Below are 10,913 nucleotides of genomic sequence, written 5' to 3'. Positions count from 1 at the left end.
AATAAGAGGTCAAGGGAGGAGTACTCGAACTCAACCAAACCAGATTTGTGTTCAATCTATTGTCTCAAGGATCAACCAATCATTTGAAAACCTTATTCATCAAAGCCCACTTATGATGGCAACCCTTTAGCTAAGTTCCAATTGATAATGGGTTGTGGTGAATATCTTGTCCACTAGGATGTTGGCCAAGCTTCGAAGGATGGAAGGAGACTTGCTTCCAATGGTCCAGATAGTCACAAACTTCCTCCAAATCCATTTTGATCTAACCTAAACTCAAATAACATTTAGGCTCAAAATTTTGGCCTTGAGAGATGGTCATGCTTGGGCTAAGGCAACTTCTAAATTTTTTCATATACATCTTTGTATGGCTGGAAAAAACAAGAGGGCCCCCGGGGGGGGGCGCTTCATATAGCATCTTTGTCCAACCAACATGACTAGGATAAAGCCAGATCAGTCTAAGGCCCCGCCAATCCAAAGTCGCCCCCATATATAAAGCGGAGGCTTGAAATTCGGTAGGGAGAGAAACTAAAGTACAAAAAACAAGTAGGGTGATTTTTTGGAACCTAATTTGACTCCAAAAACCCTAGTAAGTAAAGGTGGCTACGCTTGGCAACGAGGATTTGATCAAGTCCGGATCAACGCTCCTGATAGGGAGCACTTTGTGCTTCCTGATACTTATTAACCACGGCGGGTGTGCGCGGGGGGGGGGGAAGGCGGAATAGGGTACTGGTGATGGGTTTCACCCTTTTAAATTCTTTTATTATTTTTCATTTGTAAGCCCCACCTAATTTTTTGGTTAACATGTATAAGTGCAAAACAAAGTACTCCTAGTCAAGGTAGATGATTCGTATTTGATTTTAACTATCAGGCTAAACTTGTATCCGTATTTATTATGATGGTTTTCTTATTTTAAGCCAAGTGAAACAATTGTGTAAATTAAAAAAAAAAAATTAGATAACCCTAAAGATTAGGCATTAATTTGTCAAATTTGAAGTCCTAGTCTAATAAAATATAATGACTTAACATAAGAATCAAATTAAAAACTAAAATTTCTTTCTTTGAAATTGAGCTTCACTTAGACTAGCTTACATCATTGATTATAGGTTTTACATAAAAATTAAATATAAAATGGGACTTTGCCCTTGATCCAAGGGAATCCGAACTCTTCATTTCATACCATGAGATGTTGGTTTTTTTTTTTTTGTAGCATTATATAATGGAAACTATTACATACACCACAGGAAGCATTGAACCCATGACATTTTTTTCATTAAAAGGTGCTCGTCATTACCGACTGAGCAACCATTTGATGGTAGACATTGGTCTTTTGCTAGCTGATTTAAGAGTGATCAATCCTATCCATTCCTGATTTTGAGGTCTATTCGTCTATGTAGTCACAACACTACCCATTATGTAAACCTTCTCCATATAGTGGGTAGTGCTTTGTCTTCACCCATCCAAGAGACTATTTTATTTCTATGTGACTGAAAATATAAGGCAGGGCTTTTGCCCTGGTCCCAAGGAAAATTTGCATTTACCATATTGGGGGGGGGCGGGTGGGGGGGCTTGGTCCCCTGCCCCCCCCCCCCCCCCCTTCCCTTTTTTTCTTACAAAAAACAAACTGGACACTTCCCCCCCCCCCCCCCCCCCCCCCCCCCCCTCCCCCCCCCCCCCCCCCCTTTGCAGTCTTTAAAACCGATCAGGCAGTCCTCGGCTTGGATGTCCCTCAGTGTTTTGTCATCTCCTCTCCTGTTGAGAATGCTTCATCAAAATGATTATCCTTGTGGCGGCCTCCCTACAACTGGGGTGGAAAATTTTCCGAATTTCTCACCAACCTTCTAATGAGATTAAATTGTACTTAGGGAAGATGTTTGAGGAAGGCCGACACAGTTTCATGATAGTGGAGCTGAAATCAAGGTTCTCAGCAATGACTTAAACTTCATAATGAAGATGATAGCAGGGAAGCAGGGAAGCAGTATTATGGTGGTGAGTTGGAGAACATGCCAGGCGCAGATCAGTTTTGCAACACGGTATAAGTAACCTTTGAATTGAGTGGAGCATCAAACCCCGGAGATCTCTTGCCCATTTTGCAGTGGAACAAGTATCTTGGCCTGGAGAATAGAGGACGTTGATGCCAAGGACAAAATCAGACATTCTTGCAGAGCTTGATCAATGATCGTTGACTTTGTAGAGGGCAATTCTTCCTGTTCTTCTCAAGCAGGTCCTTGCTGATACCCCATGCTTCTCTGCTGCCTATCAATCAGATCGTGCCATGTGGCAAAAAAAAAAAACCAACAAAAAACCGCAACTGGCAAATGGGGACGCGTACTCAACGGAGGGGAAAAAGACCACAAATACATATACAAGAAAAGAGACAAAGAAATCCAAGATTGTAGTTCTGCTTTCACGCATAAAAGACCGAACACAAGAGCTATACTGACAGAACCTAGGAACACTACAAGAACATCAGATAATATAAAGTACAGTGAATATCAAATACCTATGTACATTACTAATAGTACGTCAAATAATCTAAACTTCAATAATAATTATTGCACATAATTTCAATTAACCAATTATTAACTAAACACCACCAGGAGTGGTGGTTTAGCGGTCCCAAGCTCACTCCCATGCGGTTTGATGGTCCCCATGTACCACTTTGCAATCCCTTTTGCTCCTCTGCTTCTCACATTGGATAGTTGCATGCTCTTTGACCTGGACATGAAAGGGTTCACTAGTGACTTTAGTGGACTATACTAGGCCTCCGGTGAGGCTATGCTTGTGGGGCCGATGCATGCGCTGGTAGTTCACAGGGCTAATGCATACATAGGTCGAATTCAAAGGTCCGAATATTGTATAGCGGGGGGTGCAAGTTGCCACTACTGCATCCTCTCTTTATGCTACCAAAAAATAGAAAAAAAAATTATGAACTAAATCATCTCATTTGTATCTAATTTATCCCACAGTTATCCTTCCCTATGTCTAAGTTGATTACCATGTCCATATATTGCTTACAGCAGGAACTGATTCATCAGCAGTAACAATAGAATGGGGAATGTTCCTGCTGCTCAACGATCCTGAAGAGTGGAAAAGGCCATAGCTGAGCTACACAATTGTGTGGAACACGACAGCCTGATGGAATAAGCAGATCTCCAAAAACTGTCGGACCTCCAAGTCATCATTGATATAACATTTCGACTGTTTCCTGCAGTACCACTTCTGGCACCAAATAAGTCATCAAATGATGCACCATTGTAGAGTTTGATGTACCACAAGATACTCTGTTGATCAATTCATGGCCATCTACATCGACATAGGTTACAGGAAAACCCAAAAAGTTTAAAGGTTTGAAGAAATTTGGGGGGCTTCTAACAAAAGCCAAACCGGGGGAGTGGGGAGGCAGTGGCAATGCAAAGCACATCAAACTTCGACATTGACCATGAAGACCTTACCTTTTGGCCTTCAGGCATCACCAAATTCTTCCATCCTAATGACAGACATCTGTAGTACTGTAGAACTTTCCTAGTTAAAGTAGACTAACAATCAGAATAATCTATTGTATTTGATACAATGTTGAATAAATACATGGTTAGCCTTGATCTCAAAATTAATTGTCATGACCAAAATAGCACTAACACACTTTGACATAAGCAGCAATAGAAAGAATAAAATGTAATCCATGCCTAAAAATAGGTATAAGAAGCAGATATGTAATAAAAGTAGCTTCTGAGATTGGTCCCTCCTTGGTTCTGCAATATAGAGTCAAGGGCTTAAAATGCACAAAAAAATAAATGCATCCAGTTTCTAATCTCTAATTTTGAACAACTAAAACTGAGAGACCAACGACTGATTGATCGAACTTAAGCCATTCCAAATCCCTTGTACCTTATTCATGGAGCAACCACAAGTAGTAGCCAATACAAAGGACTGTGAATTGCATCACAGGAGATTGATGAAAGGTCATAAAGCCAACTCCCCAGATGAGAACTATTAAACCCTCTAAACCCTCCACCACATAAAACACATGGCCAAACAAACCCTAAATTAGCCATGAGAAGAACTATAATCCAGAACACTATACCAACAATGTTGAGGCTTTCTATTATTGGATAATCTTGAAATTTATTCAAGGGAAGCTACTGACAGCGGAATTTTGTTGCAATATATATATATATATATATATAAACCAAGATCGAACCTCAAGATACACATCTGAGTTCAGATTTTGTTGGACAACCAAGGTCCGCAAAAAGCTGGCATCCCTTTAATGGTTCTTTGGTAACTAGAATAGTATACAAACTCAGGTGATTCTACAGTTTCTAGATTACTACACAATTTACAATTCAGATTCTTTGGGTCCACTGGTGAGGTGAAGTGGGTCCCAGAAGAGAGCTTTCTTATCTTTATTTATTTTCTTTTTCTTGGAGAAAAACAAAAAATATCTAAGAAAAAAACTCCACATGCATCTAATTAACACAAATATTTTCTTCAACAGCAGAATTATACCTATATAACCCAACAAAATGTAGTTTGGTTTCATATGCACACATCAAGTCAAAGACCTGCAGCCAATGAACACATATCCATATGGTACATTTACTATATTAATACTAATAGTTATAAAAAGAACACAACCTGATAATCTTATCTTACACACCCTTATAATCTTAAATAAAAGTAATATATTAAGAATTTATGACTTAAGAGTGTTCTACTTGTAGGAGACGGAAAACAAAAGGAGAAAAAGGAAAAACAAAGCATTCACATTATGCAGACATTAATGCACACCGTTTTCCAAGCCACTCTTCCCCTTTAAAAGTAGCAGCTACCAACAGCGAGGTTGGAAGCTCCACTAAACCAAGCAAGGCTCACATCTTCAAAAACCTTTAAACCTGGTAACTAGGTGACCAACAAGAAAACCAATAGCTTTAGAGCTTTATCTAAGCTTGAAAACTGCTTTTTCTTCTTTCTAAATACCCAAAGAATTTATCTGGTGGGAAAATCTCCTGCAACAATGGCCTTTCCTTGACATACTTGTATTGTGCCATTCACTTCTAAACAGAAATACGGACAAATCTTTGCATTATATAAACTATGCAATACATCTTAAAACTATAGATAAAAAGAAATGCGTTTGTTCTTCAAATATTGACCATCCCTAGTCAATGCTATCCATCCACATCACTGAGGTGATCGTATAAGAGGCAGATGGATGGAGGGGTGGAAGAGACAGAAACCAAAACTAAAATTTCTTCTTCTGAGAAAAGAGCTATTTTTCCAGGCATAACAAGTATAGTAATTGAAGGATATCAAGTTCATCTAAAAACAAAGCAAAATAATTAATTTTTGGGTTGCCAAGAAAATAGCAAACAAGGGGAGATGAAATTGTTGATAATTAAATATAATGAAATAAACACACAAACTGAACCAAAACTGAAGATGTAATATTGGCACACGAATGATAGTTTACTACCATTCACTCAATGAGTTCATGCCAAAACTTAACCTTCTTACAACAAACTATAATATGTAACCAACCAGTATGTCTGAGATGCCACAATGCACAAATTTTCATATGAATAGGGTATCATCTAGTATGCTTGAGATGCCACAATGCATAAGTTCTCACATGATTAGGATAAAATATAACAAAAAGGACTGGGGATGCATGACTGCCTGTCAAACAAACTACAAAACAAGTCAACAATCTCATGCAAGCAACCTCCAATACACCAACGCCAAAATGTTGAAAATTTTCTCCTCAGAAAATTAAAAGCTTCTGTTGGCTACATATTCATAATCTTCAGTGGGAGGATCTCGTGTTTGGTGGTCTCTACTTGGTGTGCTCTCCATATCTTGATTACCTCTGTTCCCCATGTTGATGCCAGATTTGCCAGCCACATCCCTGCTTTGGTGGTCTGTACTCTGTATATTGCCTGTGACCATATTAGCCGGCATATCCCTCACTTGGTCTTGCTTTGGAAAACCTCCACCCATAAATGGGTCCCCACTCTGAGAATTCAAATTTGAGTGGGCATCCCAATTCTGAGTTGGGGATCGCATGTCCCTATTTTGGAAATCCTGACTTTGTTTGATTGCAGGGATGTCCTTGTTCTGTGGATTCCAGTTCGGCATTGCAGGAGGCATGTTCATGTCCCGACTCTGTGGATTCCAACTCTGTGTTGGAGGTCCCATGTTCACATCCCTAACCTGGGAATTCCAACTCTGTGTTGGAGGTCCCATGTTCACATCCCTAACCTGGGAATTCCAATTCTGTGTTGGAGATGCTGTGCCTGTGTCCTGATACTGGGAATTCCAATTTTGTGGTGGAGACGGAATGTTAGACTGGGCATTCCAATTTTGTTGTAGAGGCATATCCCTGCTCCGGGAATTCCAGTTTTGTGATGGAGGTGGAATATTAGTCTGGGGATTCCAATTTTGTGATGGAGAGATATCCCCACCCTGGGAATTCCGATTCTGTGGTGGAGCTGGAATGTTCGGCTGAGCATTCCAATTTTGTTGTGGAGGGATATTCCTATCCGAAGAACTCCAATTTTGCAGTGGAGGCGGAATGTTAGTCTGGGCATTCCAATTTTGCTGTGGAGGCATGTTATTCTGTACATTCCTATCATGTGGGAGAGATGGCATGTTAGTCCTAGCATTCAAATTTTGTGGAGGGATATCCCTACCCTGTGAGTTCCAATTTTGTGGTGGCGGCCGGATATTAGTCTGGGCATTCAAATTTTGCTGTGGAGGAGGTGCCATGTCCCTGTTCTGTGAATTCCAATTCTGTGCATGCGGTTGCATGCCACTCTGGGAATTCCAATTCTGGGCAGGTGGTGGTACACTGGTCTGAGGATTCCAATTCTGAGAAGAAGGGGGCATGCTCATGTCTCTACCCTGGAAATCATTCCCCTGAACTGCAGGTGGTGAGGCATTGTTCTGGATACTTACATTCTGCATTGGAGGTTGCATGTCCCGGTTAGGATTGCCTTGAGTCTGGAATTCAGGTTTTGGTGCTGGTGGTGGTTGTGGAGGTGGTGGCATATCTCTATTCATCATGTTCTCCCTTCGTCTCTCGAAGTTCCTTGACCTATCATTATTCCTTGGCCTGTCATTACGCCTCGATCTTTCATTTGCACGTGCATTGTTTCGGACCCATTCCTCATGATACTTGGGATCATAAGGTACAGCTTGCCCATCAATAAAAGGTTCCCCTGTGGAAAAGAAAGAATCAGAAAATATTAGACAGTGATTCCAAAAGAAGAAGAAAAAAAAAAAAAGGCTTCTAAATTCACAAAAAAGTGAAGAGGTAATAGAGAAGAACTAAGAGAAACAAAAGAGACAAAAAATGGAGAACTAGTAGAAAAAGGATAGAAGCATTGAGTGCATTCCCCAACCCAAGCATTGAGTGCATTCCCCCACCCAAACAAAAGAATTCAGCAATAATTAGATTAAATCATATGAAAAGAAGAAGGGTAAATAAACAATGGCAGTCACAACTTGATAGTCATCCATTGAGTACTGGAATAATTCCCCCACCACGGCTTCCTCTAATCAGTCCAACATAACATTAATAAAAATGCTGAGCGGGTGGGAAACTCAGATCTAATAACAGTGATAAGACACATAAAAATAATCAAAATTCCTTTCCGATACATTTTGCACATTAACAATCCATACGAAGAGGAAAAAGAAACACATAAGAGAGGGATGAAGACGTACTGAAAGCATACCTCCATAACTCTTGTTCTTGACATCTAGATAGGAATCAGGAAGAACCCAGCGAACCTTTGGCAGATCTATCCAAACAAAAACTGAAAAGTCAGAGACAGAGGGAAAGCAAGTCTGAGTTTTAAATTTGCAAGTATGTGGGCAAGCGTTAGAGTGAGAGACGAACCTTTTATCTTATAAGATAATTCTTCTGATACAAGAGCTCCGAAGGCAAAGTAATGCTTCGTCGACACCGAGTAGATCTTTTTCCGAGCTTCCTCTTCACTGCCACAGTTAGGGAACATAAAGAGCCTCAGATAAAGCAAACCCAGAAATAAAAAGACAGAATTGGTGATAGAAATGTAAAAAACATTACCTGCCAACAAACTGAGCCAGGGTTTTGATGTAGGTATCGATGATATCATCACGGGTGAGGTCTGGGTCAGGAGCCTCCATGACAACAAGCCAATGCTCGAAGTCACATCCATCCAGAAGAATCGTCTCTTTCGGAGGCCTATTTGCAGAAGAATCCACGGATCGAGTAGACAATCCTCTAATTACTAAGTTCCCATTATCAATTACGTTACTCGCAACAGAAACCCGTGGAGATGAAAATGAGAACAGATGCCTCAGAGAGAATCGCCTCTGGCTCAGCGATGAAGAGGTAAACAAACTAAGATTTGGGTTCGTTGATGAATAAGTTGAAGCCGAAAAACGTGGGATTAATGTCTTCGTCTTAGAAGCAGATGCCTCCGCTTGTTGTTTCAGAGAAAATAGCGCTCTACGAGAGATCATCGTTCTCTCCCGACTCTTCTTCCCTTTCTTTCTCTCTCAAGGCTGAGCTTAAACCCTTAAACCTTGACGAACACACGTAGAAACAAGGGGTTTAAGGCATTTATATAGGGGAGTTTCATAGGGGCTAAGGTTTTAAACTCGGAATCTGACATTTTCTGGTGACATCGAATCGGTTCTGAAATCGTCACTGACTCAACGGGACTGGTTCATTTTGGATTGAAATTAACCCTGTGTTTGGTTGGCGAGAAAAGGGTAGAAAAGAAGGGGGAAAGAAGAAAAAAAAGAAGGAAAATTACATTATTTGAGTATATCCTATGTTTCTGACAATTAGTTTAGTTCTTACTTATACATCTCCAATACATTTATTTCATTTTTTTTTTAATTAGAAAAAACTTCCTCTCACTCCCTCTCTACACATGCACACAAAATAATTTAACCAAAATTTTTAGTCCAACTTACATGAAGTCCCTTCGTTTCCATTGGAAATTAACTTGTTGCACCTCTCCAAAAATCAAAACCTTATAAAGACCACTTCCACGTTTAATACAGTTAATGACTGTACATATGGAACCGTTAAATTTTTTGAATTGAATTTTTACACTGACCATATATAGAAACAATACGAAAGACAGTTGGAAACAAGCCTCTCCTCTAATGTTGTCACTTGACCTCTTTGCATTTGTCATTGCCCACATGACCTCTTTGCATTGCAACCATCCTGCCATTGTGCAATCACCCAAAACAGCTTCACCTCCTTGCCCTTTTATGAGACCTAATTCTATTTCTCATCAATAGTTTCTTTTTCACTAAAAAATAAAAAAAAAAAATGTGATTTTAAGAAATTTATGCATAACAAAAAAATCACGAAAAGAAAACGACATCAACTTTCAGTTGGGAATTCAAACCAGAAAAGATCAACTGAGAATGGAAATAATATTAGGGCATATTGGTTATTTCATATAGGATTTTAAAATGATTTTATCAAGGGAGGGTGCAAATGCAAAGTCACATTTTAGATTAACAAGAAATTTTTAGTGTTGAATATAAACGAATCATTGTAAGGTTTTGATTTTGGGGGAAATGCACCTTATTTAGAAACAGAAGGGGTTTATGTAAAAAAAAAATCTTTTATTTATCTATTTCTAATGTTACCATCACATCCTAAGTTTAAAAATACCTTCCACGAAACAGGTTTTCCAAAATTTTTTAAGATCTATGATTGGAGAAAAAGAAGTCATAGATGGTAGTGGGATGTGAAGAAATAAGTTGAACATATGGTTTTTCATACAAGATTATTCTTATCCTTTTGGAATATTTAGGAATAATTGATGTTATCCCTGAACTATAGCTTAATTACTATTTTATTCCCTACATTTTTTGAAATTATTAGTTTAACCTTAGACTTTGCCTCTAATTACTGATGCTCTCTTGCCGTTAAATTTTGTTAGTCAAGTGATATTGTGGCATATTTGATTTATCTAAAAATCCAAAAATAACCCTCAGGTTTTATATTACTTACTTACATTTTATATCAAATTACATCACTACCTTTAGTAATTAGGAAAAAAATTAATTTTAATTAAATGAGCTTCTTATTTGGTCAGAATTAAAAGCGAAAATATATAAATAAATCTCGTTTTCTTTTCTTACCCTATGAAGAAAAAAAAATGTCATCTTCTTCTCAATGATCTTGAACCCAACTCATCCTACTATCGATAGATTTATATCGGAATCCAAATTTAATAAGAATACAAGTTAAAATTGGTAATTTCATAATTTTTCTTTTAAATGAGGATAATATTGCTTTTTGGTTTATTAATTCTATAAGAGCAAAATAGATGTTAAATATCCAACCGTAATGGGCGTCATAAAATCGTTAGAACTAAGGGGAAAAAATAGTAATTTCATAAAGAGTATGGTCATTTTAGTAACTAAGCTATATAATATATGGGAACAACTATAATTATCCAAATATTTAACTTATTTACATCAGCACTTAATTGTGATTTCCTAATGACAGTTGGTGTATTGATATATTTTCACTTAATTGTGATTTCCTAACTTGCTTACATCAATCAACACTTGATTTTTGGGGAGGTTGGCCTTGATTGGAAACAAAGAGGGCTCATGTAAAAAGATTCTTTTATTTATTCATTTCTAATATTACCCCTACGTTTCAGGTTTAAAAATACCATCCATAAAACATGTTTTCCAAAACTTTTGAAGATCTATGATTGGGAGATGAAGAAGTCGAAGATAGTAGTGGTATAAAATGTTGTTCATGTCCTTTTGAAATATTTAACTTTTACATCAACACTTAATTGTGATTTCTTAATGGAAGGTGGTGTCGTTAATATATTTTCACCTTTTAGAAGGTTTTATCGATAAATTAGATCACTAAGGGA

General features: G+C 38.2%; 1 protein-coding gene across 2 annotated transcripts; it reads right to left on the bottom strand.

Moving 5' to 3' along the window:
- Nucleotides 1–5,412: 5,412 nt before the first annotated feature.
- LOC149008291 (uncharacterized) lies at nt 5,413–8,589 on the bottom strand. 2 transcript variants are annotated; one of them, XM_089167374.1, is made up of 5 exons: nt 8,090–8,589; nt 7,901–7,998; nt 7,737–7,802; nt 6,259–7,217; nt 5,413–6,210 (listed from the first exon to the last, which is right to left on the bottom strand). In XM_089167374.1, exons 1-5 carry the CDS (start codon nt 8,506–8,508, stop codon nt 5,770–5,772), a joined length of 1,983 nt encoding a protein of 660 aa, XP_089023500.1. In that variant the 5' UTR covers nt 8,509–8,589; the 3' UTR covers nt 5,413–5,769. The 2 variants fall into 2 exon arrangements, with proteins under 2 accessions (XP_089023500.1, XP_089023499.1); XM_089167373.1 differs by having other exon boundaries at nt 5,414–7,217.
- Nucleotides 8,590–10,913: the final 2,324 nt, after the last annotated feature.

Source organism: Hakea prostrata, chromosome 8, assembly GCF_041222555.1.
Source record: "Hakea prostrata isolate BN-2017 chromosome 8, UWA_Hpros_2, whole genome shotgun sequence".
NCBI classification, from domain to species: domain Eukaryota; kingdom Viridiplantae; phylum Streptophyta; class Magnoliopsida; order Proteales; family Proteaceae; genus Hakea; species Hakea prostrata.
This window is presented reverse-complemented; position numbering and strand designations above follow the sequence as displayed.

What these genes read in the sequence shown, in the direction of transcription:
- LOC149008291 (XM_089167373.1), bottom strand. Translation starts at nt 8,508, where the DNA reads ATGATCTCTCGTAGAGCGCTATTTTCTCTGAAACAACAAGCGGAGGCA. An exon ending in CTGGCTCAGTTTGTTGGCAG is followed by an intron (nt 7,999 to 8,089) that starts GTAATGTTTTTT and finishes TAACTGTGGCAG; the next exon opens with TGAAGAGGAAGCTCGGAAAA. An exon ending in CAAGAACAAGAGTTATGGAG is followed by an intron (nt 7,218 to 7,736) that starts GTATGCTTTCAG and finishes TCTTTTCCACAG; the next exon opens with GGGAACCTTTTATTGATGGG.